Here is a 25,876-nt window from a genome sequence, read left to right on the forward strand (position 1 = left end):
TTCCATGCAAATGGAAAGCAAGAGAAAGTTGGAGTAGCAATCCTCATACCAGACAAAATAGACCTTAAAATAAAGAAGATTACAAGAGATAAAAAAGGATACAACGTAGTGTTCAAGGGATCAATCTAACAGGAAAACCTAACAATTGTAAATATCTATGCACTCAACATAGGAGCACCTCAGTACATAAGACAAACACTAACAGACATAGCCCCAGTTGACAGGAACACAATAATAGTAGGAAACTTTAACACCCCACTCACACCAATGGACAGATCATCAAAACAGAAAATGAATAAGGAAACACAAGTCTTAAATGATACATTAGATGAGATGGATCCCATTGATATCTTCAGGATATTTCATCCAGATACAGAAGAATACACCTTCATCTCAAGTGCACATGGAACATTCTCCAGGATAGACCACATCTTGGGTCACAAATCAAACTTCAGTAAATTTAAGAAAATTGAAACTGCATCAACCATCTTCTCCAATCACAATGCTATGTGACTAGATATCAATTACAAGAAAAAAACTGTAAGAAACACAAACACATGGAGATTAAATAACACATTTTTAAATAACCAACGTTATTGAAAAAATCAAAAGGGAAATCAAAAAATTTCTAGAAACAAATGACAATTAAAACATGACAACTCAAAACCTATGGGATGCAGCAAAAGCAGTTCTAGAGGGAAGCTTAGGGCAACACAGTCCTACCTCAAGAAACAAGAAAAACATCAAATAGACAACCTAACTTTACACCTAAAACAACCAGAAAAAGAAGAACAAAAGAACCCCAAAATTATAGAAGGAAAGAAATCATAAAAACCCAGGCAGAAATAAATGAAAAAGAAATGAAAGAAACAATAGTAAAGATTAATAAAACTAAAGCTGATTTTTGAGAAGATAAACAAAATTGACAAACCTTAGCTAGACTCATCAAGAAACAGAGAGAGATAATCAAATCAACAAAATTAGAAATGAAAAAGGAGAGGTTACAACAGACAATGTAGAAATACAAAAGATTATAAGAGACTATTATGAACAACTATCAGATCAGATCAGATCAGATCAGTTGCTCAGTCGTGTCCGACTCTTCGACTCAATGAATTGCAGCACGCCAAGCCTCCCTGTCCATCACCAACTCCTGGAGTTCACTCAGACTCATGTCCATGGAGTCAGTGATGCCATCCAGCCATCTCATCCTCTGTCGTCCCCTTCCCCTCTTGCCCCCAATCCCTCCCAGCATCAGAGTCTTTTCCAATGAGTCAATTCTTCGCATGAGGTGGCCAAAGTACTGGAGTTTCAGCTTTAGCATCATTCCTTCCAAAGAAATCCCAGGGCTGATCTCCTTTAGAATGGACTGGTTGGATCTCCTTGCAGTTCAAGGGACTCTCAAGAGTCTTCTCCAACACCACAGTTCAAAAGCATCAATTCGTCAGCACTCAGCCTTCTTCACAGTCCAACTCTCACATCCATACATGACCACAGGAAAAACCATAGCCTTGACTAGATGAACCTTTGCTAGCAAAGTAATGTCTCTGCTTTTTAATATGCTATCTAGGTTGGTCATAACTTTCCTTCCAAGGAGTAAGGGTCTTTTAATTTCATGGCTGCAGTCACCATCTGTAGTGATTTTGGAGCCCCAAAAAATAAAGTCTGACACTGTTTCCACTGTTTCCCCATCTATTTCCCATGAAGTGATGGGACCGGATGCCATGATTTTCGTTTTCTGAAACACTTTAAGTCAACTTTTTCACTCTCCACTTTCACCTTCATCAAGAGGCTTTTGAGTTCCTCTTCACTTTCTGCCATAAGAGTGGTGTCATCTGCATATCTGAGGTTATTGATATTTCTCCCGGCAATCTTGATTCCAGCTTGTGCTTCTTTCAGCCCAGCATTTCTCATGATGTACTCTGCATATAAGTTAAATAAGCAGGGTGACAATATACAGCCTTGACATACTCCTTTTCCTATTTGGAACCAGTCTGTTGTTCCATATCCAGTTCTAACTGTTGCTTCCTGACCTGCATACAAATTTCTCAAGAGGCAGGTCATGTGGTCTGGTATTCCCATCTCTTTCAGAATTTTCCACAGTTTATTGTGATCCACACAGTCAAAGGCTTTGGCATAGTCAATAAAGCAGAAATAGATGTTCTTCTGGAACTCTCTTGCTTTTTCCATGATCCAGAGGATGTTGGCAATTTGATCTCTGGTTCCTCTGCCTTTTCTAAAACCAGCTTGAACATCAGGAAGTTCACGGTTCACATATTGCTGAAGCCTGGCTTGGAGAATTTTGAGCATGACTTTACTAGCGTGTGAAATGAGTGCAATTGTGTGGTAGTTTGAACATTCTTTGGCATTGCCTTTCTTAGGGATTGGAATGAAAACTGACCTTTTCCAGTCCTGTGACCACTGCTGAGTTTTCCAAATTTGCTGGCATATTGAGTGCAGCACCTTCACAGCATCATCTTTCAGGATTTGGAATAGCTCAACTGGAATTCTATCACCTCCACTAGCTTTGTTCGTAGTGATGCTTTCTAAGGCCTACTTGACTTCACATTCCAGGATGTCTGGCTCTAGGTCAGTGATAACAGCATCGTGATCATCTGGGTCGTGAAGATATTTTTTGTATAGTTCTTCTGTGTATTCTTGCCATCTCTTCTTAATATCTTCTGCTTCTGTTAGGTCCATACCATTTCTGTCCTTTATCAAGCCCATCTTTGCATGAAATGTTCCTTTGGTATCTCTGATTTTCTTGAAGAGATCTCTAGTCTTTCCCATTCTGTTGTTTTCCTCTATTTCTTTGCATTGATCGCTGAAGAAGGCTTTCTTATCTCTCTTTGCTATTCTTTGGAACTCTGCATTCAGATGTTTATATCTTTCCATTTCTCCTTTGCTTTTTGCTTCTCAGGGGCGGCAGCTGGGAGGAGCAATCCCACGCCCAAGGCCAGGGGTGGTGGCCGGGAGGACCAACCCCACGCCATTGCTGTGCGGGCACAGGAGGGCCTAGAGGAGCTATCCCACGTTGAAGGTCAGGAAGGGCGGCAGTGAGGAGATACCCCTCATCCAAGGTAAGGAGCATTGGCTGCACTTTGCTGGAGCAGCCGTGAAGAGATACCCCACGCCCAAGGTATGAGAAACCCAAGTAAGACGGTAGCTGTTGCAAGAGGTCATCAGCGGGCAGACACACTGAAACCATACTCACAGAAAACTAGTCAATCTAATCACACTAGGACCACAGCCTTGTCTAACTCAATGAAACTAAGCCATGCCCATGGGGCAACCCAAGATGGGCGGGTCATGGTGGAGACATCTGACAGAATGTGGTCCACTGGAGAAGGGAATGGCAAACCACTCCAGTATTCTTGCCTGGAGAACCCCATGAAAAGGCAAAATGATAGGATACTGAAAGAGAAACTCCCCAGGTCAGTAGGTGCCCAATATGCTACTGGAGATCAGTGGAGAAATAACTCCAGAAAGAATGAAGGGATGGAGCCAAAGCAAAAACAATACCCAGCTGTGGATGTGACTGGTGATAGAAGCAAGGTCCAATGCTGTAAAGAGCAATATTGCATAGGAACTTGGAATGTCAGGTCCATGAATCAAGGTAAATTGGAAGTGGTCAAACAAGAGATGGCAAGAGTTGAATGTCTACATTCTAGGAATCAGCGAACTGAAATGGAGTGGAATGGGTGAATTTAACTCAGATGACCATTATATCTACTACTGCGGGCAGGAATCCCTCAGAAGAAATGGAGTAGCCATCATGGTCAACAAAAGAGTCCAAAATGCAGTACTTGGATGCAATCTCAAAAACGATAGAATGATCTCTGTTCATTTCCAAGGCAAACCATTCAATATCACAGTAATCCAAGTCTATGCCCCAACCAGTAACGCTGAAGAAGCTGAAGTTGAATGGTTCTATGAAGACCTAAAGACCTTTTAGAACTAATACCCAAAAAAGATGTCCTTTTCATTATATGGGACTAGAATGCAAAAATAGGAAGTCAAGAAACACCTGGAGTAACAGGCAAATTTGGCCTTGGAATACGGAATGAAGCAGGGCAAAGACTAATAGAGTTTTGCCAAGAAAATTCATTGGTCATAACAAACACCCTCTTCCAACAACACAAGAGAAGACTCTATACATGGACATCACCAGATGGTCAACACTGAAATCAGATTGATTATATTCTTTGCAGCCAAAGATGGAGAAGCTCTATACAGTCAGCAAAATCAAGACCAGGAGCTGACTGTGGCTCAGACCATGAACTCCTTATTGACAAATTCAGACTGAAATTGAAGAAAGTAGGGAAAACCACTAGACCATTCAGGTATGACCTAAATCAAATCCCTTATGATTATACAGTGGAAGTGAGTAATAGATTTAAGGGCCTAGATCTGATAGAGTGCCTGATGAGCTATGGAATGAGGTTCGTGACATTGTACAGAAGACAGGGACCAAGACCATCCCCATGGAAAAGAAATGAACAACTATATGGCAATAAAATAGATAACCTGGGAGAAATGGACAGATTCTTAGAAAAGTTCAATCTTCCAAGACTGAACCAGGAAGAAATAGAAATTATGAGCAACCCAATTCCAAGCACTGAAATTGAAGCTGTCGTCAAAAATCTCCCCAAAACAAAAGCACAGGACCAGTTGGCTTCACAGGAGAATTCTATCAAACATTTAGAGAAGAGCTAAGGTCTACCTTCTAAAGCTTTTCAAAAAATTGCGGAGGAAGGAACACTTCCAAACTCATTCTTCGAGGCCACCACTACCCTGATACCAAAACCAGACAAAGACAACACACAAAAAAGAAAACTACAGGCCAGTATCACTGATGAACATAGATGCAAAAGTCCTCAACAAAATTTTAGCAAACAGAATTCAGCATCACATCAAAAAGCTCATATAGCATGATCAAATTGGGTTTATTCCAGGGATGCAAGAATTCCTCAATATATGCAAATCAGTCAATGTGATATACCATATTAACAAATTGAAAGATAAAAACTATATGATCACCTCAATAGATGCAGAAAAAGCCTTTGACAACATTTAGTACCCATTTATGATTAAAACGCTTCAAAAAATGGATGTCGAAGGAACCTACCTCAACATAGTAAAGGCCATATATGATAAGCCTACAGCAAAGATTATTCTTAATGGTGAAAAACTGAAAGCTTTCCCCCTAAGATCAGGAACAAGACAAAGGTGTCCACTTTGGCCACTATTATTCAACATAGTTCTGGAAGTCCTAGCTACAGCAATCAGAGAAGAAAAAGAAATAAAAGGAATCCAGATTGGAAAAGAAGAAGTAAAGCTCTCACTGTTTGCAGATGACATGATACTGTACATAGAAAACCCTAAAGACAATATCAGAAAACTAATAGAGCTAATCAGTGAATTTAGCAAAGTTACAGGATACAAAATCAATAATACACAGAAATCACTTGCATTTCTATATACTAACAATCAAAAATCAGAAAGAGAAATTAAGGAATCAATCCCATTCACAATTTCAACAAAAAGAATTAAACAAATATCTAGGAATAAACTTACCTAAGGAGACGAAAGAACTGTACACAGAAAACTATAAGACACCAATGAAAGAAATCAAAGATGACATAAATGCATTCAAGTCAGTTCTAATGAGGTGGATGAACCTAGAACCTATTATACAGTCAGAAAGAAAAAGATAATTACCATATTCTAACACATATATATGGAATCTAGAAAAATGGTACTAAAGAATTTATTTACAGGACAACAATGGAGAAACAGACATAGAGAATAGACTTATGGACATGGGGGAGGGGAGGAGAGGGTGACATGTATGGAAAGAGTAACATGGAAACTTACATTACCATATGTAAAATAGATAGCCAATGGGAATTTGCTGTATGGCTCAGGAAACTCAAACAGGGGTTCTGTATCAAGAGAGGGGTGGGATGGGGAGGGAGATGGGAGGGAGTTCCAAAAGGGAAGAGATATATGTATACCTATGGCTGATTCATGTTGAGGTTTGACAGAAAACAGCAAAATTCTGTAAAGCAATTATTCTTCAATAAAAAATAAATAAATTAATTAATTAAAAGAAAAAAGAATAGAAAACATGTATACATATATGCAAATATAGCTGAATCACTTTGCTGGACACCTAAAACTAACACAATATAGTAAATAAACAATACCTAGATTAAAAGTGAAATAAATAAAATATTTCAGCCTTCTCCTCTACAATATCACTCTCAGTATTATCTCCTTTCTACCTAAGAACTAAAAAGTACAGCCTTCCCATTAGACAGTCCAGAAAAACAATGTCATTTTTTAATGCATCTTCATTTGAATATGTCTTCTTCATGTTTTCTTTTTAATTCTCATCCTTTTTCTATGAAAAAGAGAAAGGTTTTAGCTGAGAAAGACAAAGAGAAGGAGCACCCCAGGCTTTGAAATTTGGGGACAACACTGTTGAGATGTGAGCAAAGTATAAAAAACAAAAATCTATGGAGGAAAACAACTGGTTTTCCATAACACCTCACCATGTCAGCTGCAATCTTATCCACTCATACCTCTCATCCCAGTTCATTTGTCTTTGTTGAAAGCCTTCAGCTCTGGCCCCAAATCTCACAAACTGTATTTGCTTTGATAGACTTGGAGGGATAAAAAAACCTCATACGTGTGACATCTCCATATGTGATAACACAGTGAGGTTATTGGACCTGTTCCCAGGATGTGCTTATTCTTGTCTGTGTGATAAATTAGATGTAATTTCCTTTCTTAAACAGCTAAGAGCAATTAAGAGGTCTCTGATGATGATCTTAGGTTAGGTACAGCTCAGAGATAGAATAAATCCTGTGAGTAAGTCCTATCAACCTCTAAAGTTCACACGAGACAAAAGCAGAAGAGAGGGTGCTTCTCCAGGGCTTCCCCTGCGTCAGATTTTCCCAGGGACTTTGGAAATACACTCTATTGAGGGCACTGCGTGGGTGGACTCTCTTCTGCTTTGCTATCACCAGGGCTCCTCCTAACACCTTCCAGCGTTTAGATAAAAGCCACTGAAATATTCCAGGAGTTTAACTTATGACATGACTGAAGCAACACTTGAGCTAAAAAAAGAGTTCCAGGACTTTAGGCTCAGGGTGAAAGGAAGATAACAGATGAGTTTATGGCTCACTGAGACCTCCATCCTCCTCCTGGACAGCTACCCCAGATTGTTCAATAGTCCCACCTGCACAAGGTCAAATATATCATCTTCCTATTCTGGTCCTTCACAACTGTTTCTCTCATTCCTTGAACTTACTAGACCAGAATCCTAGAAATCATCCCCCAGATTCACTCTCCCTTAGCCTCAGTGAAACTGACACTATTTGATCTTTTTTTCCCCCCCACAAAACAGCAATCTCAGATGGGTCAACCTAATATACAATTAATGCTTACTGAAGCTGTGCCCTGCTCTTCATCCCGTCAGCAACTTTCTCATCAAAGGGCTTCATCTCTCACAAGGATTCCTACAACTCCCTCCCAAAGGACTTTCTGCCCCCATCTTCTACGCAATCTTCTGCACAACTTTCTCTTTACAGAAACGTGATTAAAACGCTTCCTTCCTTAAAAACCTATCACAGCCTTGATACCAGGGCATGTTCTCCTCAAACAGAACCCACAAAGGCCTCGTGACCTGGCCTGCTTCCTTCTGCTTCAGGGCCCAGCACCTGGAGGGACCTGGCATTCTACTGAACTCTCTGTTGATGCCTGAATAGAAAATTTTCTTTGACTTGTTTTCTGGAATGCTCTCCTCTCCAAATCTCCAAAGCCCTCTCATTCTTACTCATGTTTCCAAATCATCTGTTATGACTAGTTCCAGAAGGCCTTCACCACCCACTACACACATGCACACGTGCACATACACACACACACACACACATATGAATGCACATACATACACACACACATTCCAGCCTGGGATAGGGTGCTGTCCCTCAGCTCATATAGTCACAATAATGTCATATTCAACAAACATCTCCTTCCTTCACTACACAGTGTGTTTCTGGAATGCAAGCACTATATTTTATTCATCTGGGCCTCCTCAGAGCCTAGCACAGTGCCTGGTAGGGAGAATGTGGATAATAAATGCCTGATGAAGCCATACATGAACAAATCCATTATGATATTACAGAGACAATTGGGAGGTATTTGGAAAGGGCATATATTGATTAAAAAATAAACCTTGGGGTCAGTGCACTTCTCTAAAAGGTCAACAACTAAAATTACTGGTCATATTTTTCTGTGATAAATATTGATAAGCTACTCTCAACTCAGGGCTTCTCAGGTGGCGCTAGTGGTAAAGAACCCACCTGCCAATGCAGGCAGACATTAGAAACATGGGTTTGATCCTCAGTTGAGAAGATCCCTTGGAGGAGGAAACAGCAACCCACTCCAGTGTTCTTGTCTGTAGAATCCCATAGACAGAGCTACGATCCATAGGGTTGCAAAGGGTTGGATAAGATTTAAGTGACTTAGCACGCACGAGTGCATTCTCACTCAACAAAAGATTTCCAAGTACCAAACAACGGGTTACCTTATTTAAAACTTTCACCTAATCTCAGGACAGACAAGGTGTGTTCCTTTCAGCTTATATTAATGGAACCTGATATTCCAGGGCTGGGGACTTTAAGAGTCATTTGGCCTACTAACAGAAGCAGAAGATATTAAGAAAAGGTGGCAAGAATACACAGAAGAACTGTACAAAAAAGATCTTCACGACCCAGATAATCACAATGGTGTGATCACTCACCTGGAGCCAGACATCCTGGAATGTGAAGTCAAGTGGGCCTTAGGAAGCATCACTATGAACAAAGCTAGTGTAGGTGATGGAATTCCAGTTGAGCTATTTCAAATCCTGAAAGATGATGCTTTGAAAGTGCTGCACTCAATATGCCAGCAAATTTGGAAAACTCAGCAGTGGTCACAGGACTGGAAAAGGTCAGTTTTCATTCCAATCCCAAAGAAAGGCAATGCCAAAGAATGCTCAAACTACCACATAATTGCACTCATCTCACATGCTAGTAAAGTAATGCTCAAAATTCTCCAAGTCAAGCTTCAGCAATACATGAACTGTGAACTTCCAGATGTTCAAGCTGGTTTTAGAAAAGGCAGAGGAACCAGAGATCAAACTGCCAACATCCGCTGGATCATGGAAAAAGCAAGAGAGTTCCAGAAAAACATCTATTTCTGCTTTATTGACTATGCCAAAGACTTTGGGTGTGTGGATCACTACAAACTGTGGAAAATTCTGAAAGAGATGGGAATACCAGACCACCTGACCTGCCTCTTGAGAAACCTGTATGCAGGTCAGGAAGCAACAGTTAGAACTGGATATGGAACAACAGACTGGTTCCAAATAGGAAAGGAGTACGTCAAGGTTGTATATTGTCACCTTGCTTATTTAACTTATATGCAGAGTACATCATGAGAAACGCTGGGCTGGAAGAAGCACAAGCTGGAATCAAGATTGCCGGGAGAAATATCAGTAATTTCAGATATGCAGATGACACCACCTTTACGGCAGAAAGTGAAGAGGAACTAAAAAGCCTCTTGATGAAAGTGAAAGAGGAGAGTGAAAAAGTTGGCTTAAAACTCAACATTCAGAAAACGAAGATCATGGCATCTGGTTCCATCACTTCATGGCAAATAGATGCGGAAACAGTGGAAACAGTGTCAGACTTTATTTTTCTGGGCTCCAACATCACTGCAGATAGTGATTGCAGCCATGAAATTAAAAGACGCTTACTCCTTGGAAGGAAAGTTATGACCAACCTAGACAGCATATTAAAAAGCAGAGACATTACTTTGCCAACAAAGTTTCATCTAGTCAAGGCTATGGTTTTTCCTGTATTCATGTATGGATGTGAGAGTTGGACTGTGAAGAAAGCTGAGTGCTGAAGAATTGATGCTTTTGAAGTGTGGTGTTGGAGAAGACTCTTGAGAGTCCCTTCGACTGCAAGGAGATCCAACCAGTCCATTATGAAGGAGATCAGTCCTGGGTATTCATTGGAAGGACTGATGCTAAAGCTGAAACTCCAATACTTTGGCCACCTCATGTGAAGAGTTGACTCATTGGAAAAGACTCTGATGCTGGGAGGGATTGGGGGCAGGAGGAGAAGGGGATGACAGAGGATGAGATGGCTGGATGGCATCACCGACTCGATGGACATGAGTTTGAGTAAACTCCGGGAGTTGGTGCTGGACAGAAAGGCCTGGCGTGCTGTGATTCATGGGGTCGCAAAGAGTCAGACATGACTGAGCAACTGAAATGAACTGAATGATTCTTTATTCCACTGATCCCATATAAGCCTTAAAAAGTTAATGCAATTCCTAATCACCTAATTTACCATCAAAGAGGCCTCTGGACATTGGATAGAACTGAGCTGATTAAAAATTAAAAATTACCGATCTGCTTATATAAACATTTATTTATAAAATGGCCCTAGCATAAAGTGTTTAGGTTCCACACCCAGAATAGTTTGAAAATAGAAAAGCCATTATGAAGGTTCAACCTTCTAACATCTCTATCATCTTTACAGCTTCCAATCCATCTTCCATGCAGCTTGCAGCCTTCCTGCCTGTAACATAGTCTTAGCTCTCACAGTTCCCTCTAAAACTCTCATAGTCCTATCATTGCCCACAAGAGTCAGTCCAGATTTTTCAGCCTAGAACTCTGCATTCTGTAGACCCTGGCTCCAACTTACATTTTCCAATCATTTCACCTAATTCGGCTTAATTCAAACCAAGTCCTTCAGCCAGGTTGGACCACTCTCACTGGCCACGAATGGCCCACATGTTCTACTGCTGTCCCTGTTTCCCAGTAGAAATACACCTGGAATGCCCACCCCATTTCCCTCTGTCTAACAGAATCCTAGCTATTCTTCAGGAAGAATTTTAGGCCCCACCTGTCCATATCTTTTATTCCTCCCTCCTCCATACATACCATACTGCCTAAAGAGGCTATGATCCATAAATTGCTTTGTACTATCTGTTAACTGTACTTGTGTCATCTCCTTAAGTAGCCTGGAAGATCTCTAAGTCCCCTCAAACTCAGCACCCTGGGCTCAGGTGATCCTCAATAAATATCTACCAATGTGCTTTAACCGTGTCAGGACCTCTTAGGAGTTGCTCCTTTGTATCCTAACATAGGAATCAGTGCTAGGCTCCTCTGTCCTTGGAATTCTCAGGCAGGAGGAATACTGGGGTGGGTTGCCATGCCTGTCTCCAGGGGATCTTTCCAACCCAGGGACTAAACCTGAGTCTCTGGCATTGCAGGCAGATTCTTTACTGTCTGAACCATCAGGGAAGCCCCTCTAGTTGTGGGCTATCACATCCATCTGAAGCCTGGACTCTCTGAGTTTCTACTTTCCATTGTTCCTAAAATGTTTGTAGTCGCTATAATCAGGTTTTGCTCTGAATCCTAGCAGGTCTTGGCTGCTTTCAAGAGTTCTGTCTTCCTAGGGTATAGATCTTGGACTCTCATGTCAAGTCATTTTTTCACTCTTTTATTATTTTTTTTTGGTGGTACTACACAGCTTGTGGTTTCTTAGTTCCCCATCAAGGATCAAAGGCAGGCCCCCAGCAGTGAAAGTGTGGAGTCCTAACCAGTGGACCACAAGGGAATTCCTTCTAATGTCTAGTCTTAAGCTCAGTGTTAGTTGCTCAGTTCTGTATGACTCTTTGTGACCCCATGGACAGTAGCTGCCAGGTTTCTCTGTCTGTGGGATTTCCCAGGCAAGAATACTGGAGTGGGTTGCCATTTCCTTCTCCAGGGGATCTTTCTGACCCAGGGATTTAACCTGGGTCTCCTACAGTGCAGGCATATTCTTTACTGTCTGAGCCCAGGTCATGCTCAAAAAGAAATAAATCACCCGGGACTGGGGCACCCCAGCCACACATGAAGCACCAATACCATTTACTCACTGTGTTGAACGGGCCACCTCGATACTCTGATGGAGACAACTGGCCACACTCCCTCCCTGCCTGGGAACAAGCCCTACAGCCAGGTCAGCCCCTCCAGGGTGTGTCTAACCAGAATTTTCAGCTTCCCCTTTTGCCCAGTGGATCCCAGGATGCTTCCCACTCAACCCCTTCAGAGCGTGACAACAGCAGCTATAGGCAAATCTCTTCAACTTTCTCATGCAACTTGGAGAATTGGGTCAAGAAATATAAAATAACCCACTAGTCTGTAAATCCCCCTTTCCAGACTTAAATTCTTTGAGGGTACAATCGTCGTCTTATTAATCTTTTTTTTTAAATATATTCTGAGCATATGACCACTGTTAGACACTCAAAGATATTTATTGTAGGAATGGATGGATGAACACAAACACTGCACGGCTACTGCATCATTATCCAAATTCCAGGTTTCTTTCCAGAAAGCTGCTTTTTAAACACAATCTGTGGCCACACCCATGCAGCATGTGGGATCTTAGTTCCCTGATCAGGGACTGAACCTGTGCCCACTGTATTGAGTGCACAGACACTTAACCACTGGACCACCAGGGAAGTCCCAGTAAAGCCGTTGCTGTTATTATTGCTGCTTATTTTTCTTTTTTGATTTCCTAATTTACTTCCTTTTAAGATCTGAGTACTAAACTGAAGAGGAAAAAAAAAATCCCATTTCCTGAAGCAACTGATTTGCTTCTAGGTTGATCTCCCTACACTTTTGTGCCTGGTTGTTGTCATTGTGTGAGCTCAGGGCTGATGACAAAGGTTCTTCACAGCAGGAGATAACAGATAGCAGCAGACAAGAGGGCAACAGTTTTCAGAGTGCGTGACTATCTTGAACCTGCTTCTTGCGGTCTGAAGCTAAAGTGCGCTGCATGCATGTAAGCAATCATTATCATGACTTCAGTTTTCATTAATATGAAGTTCTAAGATTTTTTCAGGAACTGCAAGAGTATCATTAGAAGATTCCACTTGAATCCACAGATATTTACTAAATGTCAGATAGAAAGCAGTGAAGTGAATTTTTGGACATGAGACAAACATCTCCCAAGAGAGAGCTCTTAATCTGATGACAAAGGACAAATATAAGAGCCTTCTGGGGCCTGGCATGAAGAGCCCCAGCCTTAGGCTAGGGATTTCTGAGCCTGTGACAGGGACTCACTTACCAGCACAGTAGCCCACGAGGTTGAGGAACTGCTCCTCTTTACAGCGGGCCCTGCAGCTCCCAGCAGTCAGAGGAACGTGAGGGTGGCAGGAGATGCAGTCAGACTCCAACGGGCCGTGGCATTGCCTGCAGGTGGGGTGGCACTCTGGAAGGAAAAGCAAGAATCGGGGTTGGAGTTAGCAGCTCAGCATGTACACACACGAAGTATTTGGTGTACTCCACCAATTACACTAAGAACAGACTTCAAATGCTAACCATCTTTTGAAAAAGACTCCTGAGCAAGGCTGGCACGCCCTTTGGCATTAACCAAAAGACAGCATTTCTAGGGTCAGCAAAAACATTGCCCACGAACAGAACATGGGATCTAGAAACATTAAAATGAGAGAAATTGGGACTTGCCTGATGGTCCAATAGCTAATCTCCCAATGTAGGGGGCCCAGGTTTAATCCCCAGTTAGGGAACTAGATCCCGTATACCACAACTAGGAGTTCATATGCTGTAACTAAAAAGATCCCACACGCCGAGAGGAAGGCTGAAGATCGTGCATGCCTCAACTAAGACCCAGTGAAGCTAAATAAGTAAATAAATATTTTAAAATTTTTTAGAAAATAAAATGAGAGGAATTTGTTGCTCAGTATGACCATTCCCATCTATATAAATCAGGAAGTTCAGATCAAAGTAAAAAACCAGAAAAACAAGTGGTAAGACTCTCCCTCTCTAAAATTCAAAGAGCTAGATGGAGAAGAGGGAGACAGTTTGCTTCTCAGAAAGCCCCAGCAGGCACAGGTAGAACTACCCACAGCAGGGGAAGTGAAAACTTCTCACAGAGTCAGATGCCAACCCTGCTCTCCCTCCAGGCCACAACTTGAATGCCTGTTTTAGCAGCAACACTTAATTAAAATACAAAGAGCCGAAAAAGGCCTCTTTCTGGAGGTTATCCTGAACCACGTTTAAAGTTCAATTCCTTAGACAAAACTGTCAAAGCTATGTTTTCCCCAGAAAAACCACCAAATTACTGAGAGGTACTACACTGAAAAAGAGCAGGGAGTCCCAGTAGGTGCAGGCAATAAAGATAAGGATGGCAAAGAATAAAAGAAAGTTGCAGCTGCAACTGCTCTTGTGCTGCCAAGATGGGCAGCGGGAGCAAGTGTGCGTGGAAGGAGACTGAAGGGTTTGTCTGCCAAGGATGAGGAAATCTAAGCCTGTCTGATTCCAAGAGGAGGGGAGGTAAAGCACCAGAGCCGGGTAGTGCTTGCTGGAACTAATGACAAAGAATTCCCTTCTGGTGCAGAGCTGGTGGGAAGGAAAGGCACAGATTTCCAGTAAAGTCAACTTTGTCTGGCAGAAGGCCAAAAGAAGATAAGATGTTATAGAAAAAAAAAAAAAGCAAGCAAACAAACTGCTGATTAGAAGGCTAGCATTAACCATCACCAGTTCTACATTCCTTGAGGCTCTTAAATCTGTAAATATCCATTGGAAAGATACTGGCACTCTCAGGTTGATCTCTATTGCCCAGTGGCCCCTCCCTGCCAGGATATTTCCAGTGACCTTGGAGCCCTGCTGCTTGTGGTACTGTTACTGAGTCCAAGTCCCCTCTGCTCACCCTACGACAGACCGATAAATCAGTAGACGAGGTGTTGAGGCAAGGAATAACAACCTTATTTGGAAAGCCGGCAGATCAAGAAGATGGCAGACTAGTGTCTCAAAATAACCATCTTATCAGGGTTTGGATGCCAGGTTATTTTACAGAGGAGGAAGAGGTGAGGAAGTAAAGTACCAAGGCCATTAATCTTGCAAATACCCCCTGGAATGGTCAGCTTCGGGAGGGGCTGTGTTAATTTCCTCTTTCTTGCAGCCATACATAGGTGAGCAGGGTCAGAATGTCTCTCTGGACAACAGCACTTTGGTTTCACATTCAGGCAGAGGGGCCGGGTTCCCCGAGGTAGGGCATTATGTACAGACAATATCCTTTCAGTTTAGGGAAGCAACAGAAAGTAGAAGAAACAGATTCAACCTGTAGCCAGATTTTTTTATTCTTCCCTATAAAAGTACCTTTCATCTGCTGGTCTCAGGCAGGCAGGGGCATGGGCAGAGAAGAGTTACAGATACTCAGACTTTCTTCCCCCAAACAATTTTCCACAGACGAAACCAACTGGGCAAGGGTTAGGGCACAGTAGGAAAGACCACAGTTTTCAAGGACAACCCCAGGGACAGGGAAACCAAGAATTCTCCCCACTGAGCTTAATTGAGTGTTTCAAGTGAAACAACCCATCAGGGACCTACAGAGATTAAAAAGCTACTTGTAGAAGAAAATTCCAGAAAAATAATATTGATCTTCAATCATCTAAGTTTGTATTCACATTAAATTTCCTCTTTGGAGTTGAGGCTTGATGAATCTGACAAGTTTTAATTTATTTCAAAAATATTTTACACATTTACTACGTGTTTTCCAATGCCAGAACCAAAAATCAAACAATTTTATAATGATGGGCTTTTTCCCTATCAGTCGGCCTCAGCAGTCTATTTTTAGAAATAAAACCATAATCATGATAGAATGTGTTTGTCTTTTCTTTTTTTCTCTAGCGACAAGAAAACACAGAGCTACAATAAGGTGCTTAAATTTTAGTATTTTGTCGATTCCAATAAAACCCTTCACTAATCTGAACTTGTAATTCTTAAAATCTCTGTCACTGAAATATACAGGTGCTCTTAAAAACATATTGGGCTGATGTGTCAAGGAAGGAAATAAATACCCTTTCCCTTTTTGCTCTATTAGGCTGCAGCCGGGGGAAGAAGGGCTGAGGACTGCAGAGGTGAGGCCAAGGCCTGCTTTTGCACAAATGCATGAGAACCTGCAGCAGTTCATCTCCTTGATGGCCCCCATCACCCCTCACTATATGCAGAGGGTCAAGCTGATTCTCATTTTTCACGTCATCCATATTTCCTATTGGATGAACAGAATTTCATGTGTTTTCCTCACTCAGAAGGACTCACAGCTCAAGTCTAGTGCCTTGGTATGACACGGTTGCTAATTTCAGAGCCAGGTTGTATGAAGACAACATATGGGTTACACACTCACCTGTACAACTGCCTTCCTGGTTGAAGTACCCATCTGGGCACTGGGAGAGGCACTCCCCATCCAACAGCATGTGGGAAGGCCAACAGGCTGTGCAGTTGTGTGGGCTCATCCCTGCACACGCAGAACAGGATGGGTGGCAAGCTGGAAGGGAGAAAAGGCAGAGGAGATAATCAGGAGAGCCGCCATCTGACAAGGACAGTAGCTCTGCCTTCCCCATTCACTTTCCTGTAATATTCCATTGGGTACAAGTTCTACACATTCACTTAACTTTCCCAAGGACAGAGCAGACATCTCACATACTTCTTTCAGGCTGTATCCTACAAAGCAGGCATCTGTGGAACCCAGATTAAAGTGTTAGTCATTCAGTCGTGTCCGACTCTGTGCTACCCCATGGACTGTAGCCTGCCAGGCTCCTCTGTCCATGGAATTCTCCAGGCAAGAATACTGGAGTGGGTTGCCATTCCCTTCTACAAGGCATCTTCCTGACTCAGGGATTGAACCTTGGTCGATATTGTAAGCACATTCTTTACCAACTGAGCCATCAGGGAACCCAGATTAAGAAAGGGATAAGTGACACAAAAAACAGAAATAACCGTTTGCAGAATCATTCTTTATTCCCATGTTCCCAGTCTCAGAGGATGTCAGATAAAGAACAGAAAGCCTTAAAAAAGGTCTCCTTCCAGGACACCTCCTGTACCATCACTGGGCTGCTGATTAGGCTGCTCAAATTAAAGAGGAAGGTGATGGAGGCCTTACTGATTGATTAAACAAAGGTTTCTATGGAGCCCACGCTCTGACAGAGACTGGACACACACAGGTAAGAAGGACTGTCCAACATTTCGAACTGCTCAAAGTAGCTGCATCAACAGACACACAAGCAAATAACTGAAATAAAACAAATGGAAAATGGAGTATAACAGAGAGAATAAGAGCATCATATCACAATTCTCTGTGACCTTGACTAAGTTATGCAATTTCTCAAGGCTCCTACTTCCTCATGTATAAAAATGAGAATATAAACAATATATACCGCACAGAATGTTGTGGACACCATGTGGATTATTTACTATGCCTCACTCATTTCTTCCCACAGAAACCACAATATCAGCTTTTGCCCACCTTTTGCCCTCACTCCTTCTGCCTCCTGCCCCACCCTGGTGCTTCCCTCTGTGGCCCCTGCATGATGTGACATGCCCTTCCTCTTGGGAACTGTGAGTAAGGGTTCTTTCCCAAGACAATCATCTCCTGATGTGCTGGCCTCATCATATCTGAATAATAATAAAGCCCACAATTTGAAACAGCCAGTCAATCACTCTCAATCACTCATTCATCTTTTGTTATTGAGCCACAAGTAGGTCGAGGTGTTGGGGAAACAGAGGTAAGTAAGACAATGAGTAGGAGGACCCAGGCATTTCAGGGACAAGATCCACTGACTGCAGGGACACGACCCTCAGTCTCCTCTTTGCCTCCTCTGCCCCCTCAGTCAAACCTCCTGAAGACTCAAGAGATCAGCAGCTTGGAAGAAGGATATGGGATTTTCTACAACTGAGGTCTCCATTTCCACCAATCCCCAATAAAAATGTAAATTTCAATCCTTGATGTACAGATTGGGCTGCTGCAAGGTAGGATGTTCTTGTCCAGCAGAACTAGTTTGTAGGAGTATTAAACTCATGATATATGGCTGGTAGATGACTGCTGTCCTAAACCTTCTGGTGTTCCTCCCTAGTATCTCATCCCTAACTGAGCACCTAAAGGTTTAACACCTGTACCTGAGCTAAGGCCATACCCATTTGGATTGGGCAGTACACCCAACTTTGCATGCATGCATGCTAAGTCACTTCAGTCCTATCAAACTCTGCAACCCAATGGACAGTAGCCCATCAGCTTCCTCTGTTCATGAGATTCTCCAGGCAAGAATACTGGAGTGGGTTGCCATGCCTTCTTCCAGGGGATCTTCCCAACCCAGGGATTGAACCATCATCTCTTATATCTCCTGCATTGGCAGGCGGGTTTTTTTTTTTTTTATGACTGAGCCCCCTATGAAGCCACACACCCTACCTTGTGTGTGCTGTGTATATTTGCTCAGTAATGTCTGACTCTTCGCGAGCCCAGACACTCTGTAGCCCACCAGACTCCTATGTCCATGGGGATTCTCCAGGAAAGAATACTGGAGTGGGTTACCATGCCCTCTTCCAGGGGATCTTCCCAACCTAGGGATCGAACCCAGGTCTCCTACATTGCAAGTGGATTCTTTACTGTCTGAGCCTCCAGGGAAGCCCACACCTTACTTATTGGTTGATAAATATTTTGATTATTATCCCTAGCTGCACTGCAGAGCTTTATATCTATTCAACAGTATTTATTGCTCTATGAAAAACAGAGCCAGAGCTCCAAGTTTTAAAATTATTTCCTTTTTTTTTTAGATTGCCTTGTTAACTACTCTAATAGCACAAGTCACAGTAATTTTTCCCAAGTATTTTCAGAATCACTGACAAAATATTTCCTCTTTAAAAAACAAAATAGAACAAGTAAGCAAATATGGCTATAAAAGAGAGGTACGTATCAGCTCATTATTTAAGACGTGTTTAGCACAAATGAAATGACATGTGATAGAAAGTCAGGTGGCAGTATTTCAAAAACAACTAACTTGTGTTGTCAACACAAAGCCCTCTAGGATAATTGGGGAAGCAACAAACTTCTACATACCTAAAATTGTCTATGATAATACCATTATGTTCATATCAGACCTTACAAGATTGCAAATATCCCCAGCTCCTTCTGTTCTTCCTCCTTAATAAATAGGAAATCAAAGCATATCATTGTTGAATTGAAAACTGGGAGGAGATGAATTAACACATTATGAGCAGACAACTTATTTCATTTGGTCACAAAATCAATGAGATAAACTGGCTTGATGTGAATAAAGATTGTTACTGAATTATGTAGAACAAGAAAGTAACCATAAAGAAGGCTGAGCACCAAACAATTGATATTTTTGAACTGTGGTGCAGAAGAAGACTCCTGAGAGTCCCTTAGGTAGCAAGGAGATCCAACCAGTCCATCCTAAAGGAAATCAGTCCTGAATATTTATTGGAAGGACTGATGCTGAAGCTGAAGCTCCAATACTTTGGCCACCTGATGTGAAGAACTGACTCGTTAGAAATGACCCTGATGCTGGGAAAGATTGAGGGCAGCAGGAGAAGGGGACGACAAAGCATGAGATGGTTGGATGGTATCACCTACTCAACTGACGTGAGTTTGAGCAAACTTTGGGAGGTGGTGAAGGACAGGGAAGCCTGGTGTGCTTCAATCCATGGGGTCACGCAGAGTCAGACACAACTTAGTGACTGAACAACAATAACAAAAATAGCAATGAAGGCAAATTAGTTGATGGGCTAAGAATTTCAGGAGAAAATCCTTTGGCTCCCACTTGATTTTGGAAATAAGCCCCACTGGACATCCCTATGGCAGACTTCAGAACTGCCTTCACTGGAAATGTTTAAGAACCAAATAGATAATGACCTAGTGAGTCATCCTGTGCCACTGAGGGAAAATGATACACTGGATGACCATCCTTTCCAAGTCTTTGGTCCTCTGTAATACTATTTTTCTGTAACTATTGGCATCTGTGTCTTTAAAACAAGCTCATGAAACTTCAATTCTGTGCTGCTTTTGGAAATGTCTACACTCTTTCAGTGACTTTTATGAGGGTCTATCATTTAATGGAAGATGATTCCGTAGCAGAAGTTCCAGTTTGAAGTCTAAGATCCTTCAAGGAAGACTAACTCCATTACAGGGCATATATGGAAGAGATTTGAGAGTAAGTTCTGTGAGTAATTTCCCCACTACATTTTTTAGAGAGTGGTTTTCCAGTTGATGGCTGAGTATATTTCTGAAAAAGCATAATGGAGCTGCTTAAGCACTAAAAGTTTTGGCATCAAAAGTGTCCTCAGATGGTTGTAAATTCCAGTCAACTTGACGCCAATAAAAGTTTTACCTAAAACAATGAAAACATACCAATTTTTTATTCATTCTATATTCTGTTCAAATTTCAGACAAAGGACACTACTATTTCTTTTTTCCTTTTAAATAATATATGAAGTGGGCAGCATAAAATGTTTTCATATCATATAAAATTTCCTGGCTTTTCATGTCAAAACAATTTTTGAGGTGGATGTCTCTTGAATTATGATGTAAATATCAAAATCCTCAAGGATATGCAGAAGGAACACTGTGATGAGGGATGAAAGTTGAAATGAGGGAAGTCAAATAAAATTACTCTTCCCCTCTTCCTCATTCTTCTTTTCCTTCTTTCTTTCTGTTTTCTTTTTAAAGAACAAAAGGCATATTGCTATTTATTTACTTCATTTTCATGAATGGTTTACTTCACTTAGCATAATGTCGTTAAGGTTCATCAACATGGGAACATGTGTCAGAATTTTCTTCCTTTTTCAGGCTGAATAATATTTCATTGTATGTATGCATATTTACCACATTTTGGTAATCCATTCATTCATCCATGCACACTGAATTGCTCCCACTCTTAAGCTAGTGTGAATTATGCTGTTATGAAAAGGGGTATACAAATACCTCTTTGAGATCCCACTTTCAATTATTTTGGGCATACACCCAGAAGTGGAATTGCTGGATCAGATGGTAAAACGTGATTTACCCTACCTCCCCAACCCCCTGGGAATCCTTTAAGAGTAAAATGTACATCTTATCCATCTCTGTGATTCACACAATACCTGTCATAATCCCTGTCCCTGGCTTGTCACAAGTTCTCAGGAAATAAGTTTCTGCTGACTGAATGGAAGGGCAACTAGGAAGATGAGTGGGTGGGGTAGATTGATGGAAATGCTGGCAGCACACTGCTAGGTCTCCCTTCTCTTTGATCTTTTCTTTTCAGCCTCAGGCTGGTGAGTCCCAAATTTATGTGCACAGCTCTGACTTTAACCCTGAACTCTAATCACATAAATCTAACTGTCTAGGGAATGTCTCTACTTGGTGTTCCATTGCTACCACATATTCTTCATTATCCATTATCCATTAAGTATCCAAGCTTAACCCTTACCTGCTGCTGCTGCTGCTGCTAAGTCACTTCAGTCGTGTCCGACTCTGTGCGATCCCAGAGACGGCAGCCCACCAGGCTCCCCCATCCCAGGGATTCTCCAGGCAAGAACACTGGAGTGGGTTGCCATTTCCTTCTCCAATGCATGAAAGTGAAAAGTGACAGTGAAGTTGCTCAGTCGTGTCTGACTCTTATCGACCCTATGGACTGCAGCCTACCAGGCTCTTCTGTCCATGGGATTTTCCAGGCAAGAGTACTGGAGTGGGTTGCCATTGCCTTCTCTGAACCCTTACCTACTTAATGACTTAATGTAAATGATCACATCACATTCATTCCATCCAAACTGTACTCATGACCCGCCCACATCCTAACCGCCTACCTGGTCTTTTTCGTACAGTAGCCCCCCTTCATCGGACTAACTAACTAACTTCATCATGAACTAACTTATGTGACTGGACATGAAAAAACATGTTCACATCTTTGGCAGGTTGCAACTTGAATTTTGATGGTTCATTTGTAGGGGACTTCCTATATTTCCTGGCTTGCCTTTACCCCACCATTCACAAAGATACTCACGATGAGAAAGCTGGACTTCTACTTTTCCTCTCTATAATGCAGATGTGATACGTTGATTTCTATGTCTTAAATCTGCATCAAATCTATCCCAGTTTAATCATCCCTGCGACCCTTAATGTAGACCTTCAGTGTCACTCCTGATATGGATTGGTGTGGCAGCTTCCTAACTAGCCCCACTTAGTGTCTCCCCATTTATCTGCCATACTACTACCAGGGAGGTCCCTATAAAATGACATTGACCAAACTATTTCCCTACTTAAAATCTTTTCATGGTTCTCAAAAACCAACAGTGTCAACTCTTAAACACTGCACACACAGCCCTTCATGACATGACCCAACCCCACGTGTCCAGTATCAATCCCTACAATCCACCATTCGGACTTCACCCTGCAGGAAAACCAAATGCACAGTCCTTCTCCAAACACACCATGCCTTTACACTTGCTGTTTCCCGGGCAAAGAATGTCCTTTCTTACCTTCTTCCCTAATAAATTCCCATTAATCCTCAATAGCCTAATGATGGAGTTTTCCCTCTGCAAAATTTTCATCATCTCCTCTCCCCTCAGGAGCCAGTCTCTTATGTTGTGTTCTTTATATATCTTTTGCCGATTGCCACTACAACATGCATCCCGTTTTTTTAGTTACTTGTTCTGTGTCAGTCTCCCCTAGTTGATCACTCTTTCCTTTAGGCATGGTCTATATTTTTTTCATCTTTCTATCCCCAAAACCTAGCACATCCCTGCTATAAAAGCAAGAAGGAGAAAGAGAAGAAGACCGAACATCTCCAAAAGGCACGCATTTGTACAGCTTATGTCAGCACTCTAGGGACTACATTAAAGTGTTGCTTAATATAAATGCCAGGTATTTTATTCAATTAATTCAAGGGAATCCCAGCTTCATAAATAGCAACACACTCTTAAGCAGAACAGGCTGACTCCTGTGCATTTATTTCTTTAATTAAAGCTCTGTGCCTTAAGGCTTTTGGTGAATCTTAGGAACAACTAAATAGATAAAATACCACAATATGCTTTACTCCTTCTCATTCATCTAAAGCAAGTTATTTAATTAACCAAAATAATCAGTGAATTTCTCATTTAAAAAAGAAATTGGCACTCTGTAGGAGGCTCCTGAATTCACTCCTTTTGGCGGTCATGCTAATCTACGGTTACACATGGGCCAATTCCCTCTGAAAGAAGTCTGGAAACTAGCTGAGCGCCTCCTACACATTAAACGAATGAGAAAAAAAAAAAAAAAAGGTAGGTATGCCGAGACACACTCCTGTCATAAATCCTACCCCTGGGACAGCAGCATATTGATACAATAAACAAGGGGGGAACTCACAGACACCCAGCTTCTCCCTGAGGATTGAAGGGCTTGAACCTAACATCTACTACCCAACTTTAAGACCTCCACCTGAGAAATGGTCCTCCAACCTCTAGCTCCAAAAGCCAACAGGGCTTGAATCCAGAAGACCTGTGAGATCAGAGCATCCAAATAGACAGTTCTTCACAGGCTCACTAGGAGTCATGGTACTTGTTCCCCCAGGGCTCCGTGTGAAGGCACCCATCAGAAATGTCCATCTCCTAGTCTTTTCCGGAAAGAGACACATGTCTATACATGTCAGGCTGCAGCCTGAGGGTCAGGCTTCTACTTTAATCCCCATATAGAGGCTGACTGCCCGCCATCCTCTCCAGAGACCTGGGAGGCGGGAGGACAGCGTGTTCATGTTCACCCTCCGCCCAGCTCCAGGTCACTCGTGTCTCCCTGGAATGCAGGTCTAGGGCCCTGGTTTTTTGACTACTGCCCAGAGAACATGGGCACTGGTGGCCTGACTCTGATGATCAGCAGGGCTCGAGTTCGTGGGCTCTGTGGAACTGTAGCAAACAGAGGGATGGTTGTTAACCAGTGACTCTACCCCACTCCGCTCCCCCTGCCCAGAAACAATCACCTCCGAGACAGTCTCTGAAAGAGATCCACTTGGACATTTTAGAAGTTGCTGAAAGAGGGTTTGGCTCCAATCTCCCAGCATTCAGATGCTGACTAAGGTCCTTTGCATTAGGACAGAGACAGGGCGGGGCATACTCTCCACTGCTGGATGCCACTGAGAACACAGAGAGTAGCTTGGACAGTCACCGAAGTTTGAGAGACAACGGAGGACTAGATCTGGACTGAAGGATATGGTTCAGACAACAGACTGTGCATCCTAGGGGGTGGGGAGGGGTGTGAGGAGGGGAAACAAGGGAAGGTGGTCAAAAGGTACAGACTTCAGTTATAAGATAAACAAGTTCTGGGGAATCCAATGAACAGTGCGGCGCTAGAGTTAACAATTGCTCTGCCTGTGCGTGCTCACTCGTGTCTGACTCTTTGATGAACTGAGCAAAAATACTGGAGTGGGTTGCCATTTCCTCCTCCAGGGGATCTTCCCGACCCAGGGATCGAAACCACGTCTCCTTCGGCTCCCGCATGGGCAGGCAGATTCTTTACCACTGAACCACCTGGGAAGCCCTATAGTTAACAATACTATATGTATATTTGAAAGCTACTAAGACAGTAAATTATAGTTTTCATCACAGGAAAAAAAATTACAACTCTGTGAGGTGAAGGATGTCAAACTAAACTTATTGTGGTGATCACTTGGCAACATAAATATATATTAAATTATGATGTTGTACACCTTAATTGAATACAATGTTATATGTCACCACATTTCAATAAAACTGGAAAATAATTGATCCTGAATCTGTATTGATTTTGTGCAGTTTTGCCCCACTCAGGTGTAAGTTCTGCCTAAGGAGGCAATGCTGTCTCCAAGACTGACAAAGGAGGCTTGGAAAAGTTTAGTTACTAAAATTTCCCAGATGTCTCCCTGACCAAAGCTCTATGATAATTCTACTTCTAATGAATGATGGGGGATGGAAGGGGGCACTGGGATGTTTGTTATGTCTGTATTCTTTTTTGAAGAACAGTGTTTCTACAGACATTATACATGAGAAGATATATAGGTAAAACTTGTTATTGCACTATGGAGTTCATTGTTAAAATAGAACTAGTAATTTCCTCAAAATTATATTATCTTAAGCCCTCTCACTAAACTGCATATAAATTTTTTTAAAAAATCCATGCTTAATTTGCCACAGAAAGTGAAAGTCACTCAGTTGTGTCTGACTCTTTGCGACTCTATGAACTATACAGTCCATGGAATTCTCCAGGCCAGAATACTGGAGTGGGTAGCCTTTCCCTTCTCCAGGGGATCTCCCCAACCCAGGTCTCCTTCAGTGCAGGCAGATTCTTTACCAGCTGAGCCACAAGGGAAGCCCAATTTGCCACAGAATTGGGCCAATTACGTGGCTGAGTTAATTATCCCAACCAAGTTCATACCCCATTGCTCCACCACAACCAAGTCGCTGACTTTGTGATTGGATGGGATCATTAAGAGAGGTGGCCTGGCCTGAAATTAAATTGTAAAGCTCTAGGATGAAAAGAAGGACAAGGGATCTAGGCTTGGAAAGAAGTAAATATTCCTTAGGTAACCATGTCCTCCATTAGAGCCCAGGATCTTCCCAATGCTAAATTATTCTTCAGTTGGTTCCTTCTAAGTCTCAGTTTCTTCATCTATAAAATGGGAGTAAATATACATTCACAGGATTTCCAATCAAATTCTTGGTTGTAAGGAATTTCATAAACTATAAAGTCATACATGTATGTGTGTATGTAAAAAACTGTAGGAATCTATGTCAAAAGATTAAAAGAGGTTATCTGAGAATAGAAGGGTTACAGGTAGAAATCATAGATAAAATAAAGGACATCTAGTTAAACTTGAACTTCAGATAAACAATGAAAAATATTTTAGAATATCTCAGGTAATATATGGACATCCTAAACATTTCATTCTTTATATGCTAAATATTTTTATATCTCAAGAAAATTATAGATACCAAGGGAACATTTCATGCAGAGATGGGCTCAATAAAGGACAG

The 25,876-nt window shown here is 41.9% G+C and overlaps 1 protein-coding gene across 2 annotated transcripts in view; it reads right to left on the bottom strand.

Moving 5' to 3' along the window:
* Positions 1-25,876, bottom strand: part of FRAS1 (Fraser extracellular matrix complex subunit 1) — a 534,425-nt gene that overhangs the window by 209,573 nt on the left and 298,976 nt on the right. For both annotated transcript variants that reach the window (XR_015165261.1, XM_086405184.1), the window contains exons 19-20: positions 16,254-16,394; positions 13,176-13,319 (exon numbers count right to left, since the gene is read on the bottom strand). Coding sequence is in view for 1 of the 2 variants with exons in the window: in XM_086405184.1 (XP_086261310.1) it covers positions 13,176-13,319; positions 16,254-16,394 (285 nt within the window). In the remaining variant the exon portion in view is untranslated. The remainder of the gene's footprint in view (positions 1-13,175; positions 13,320-16,253; positions 16,395-25,876) is intronic.

The sequence above is a fragment of the Bos grunniens genome, chromosome 6, assembly GCF_055505025.1.
Source record: "Bos grunniens cultivar Pamir isolate PY7600 chromosome 6, Bosgru_T2T1.0, whole genome shotgun sequence".
Taxonomy (NCBI): domain Eukaryota; kingdom Metazoa; phylum Chordata; class Mammalia; order Artiodactyla; family Bovidae; genus Bos; species Bos grunniens.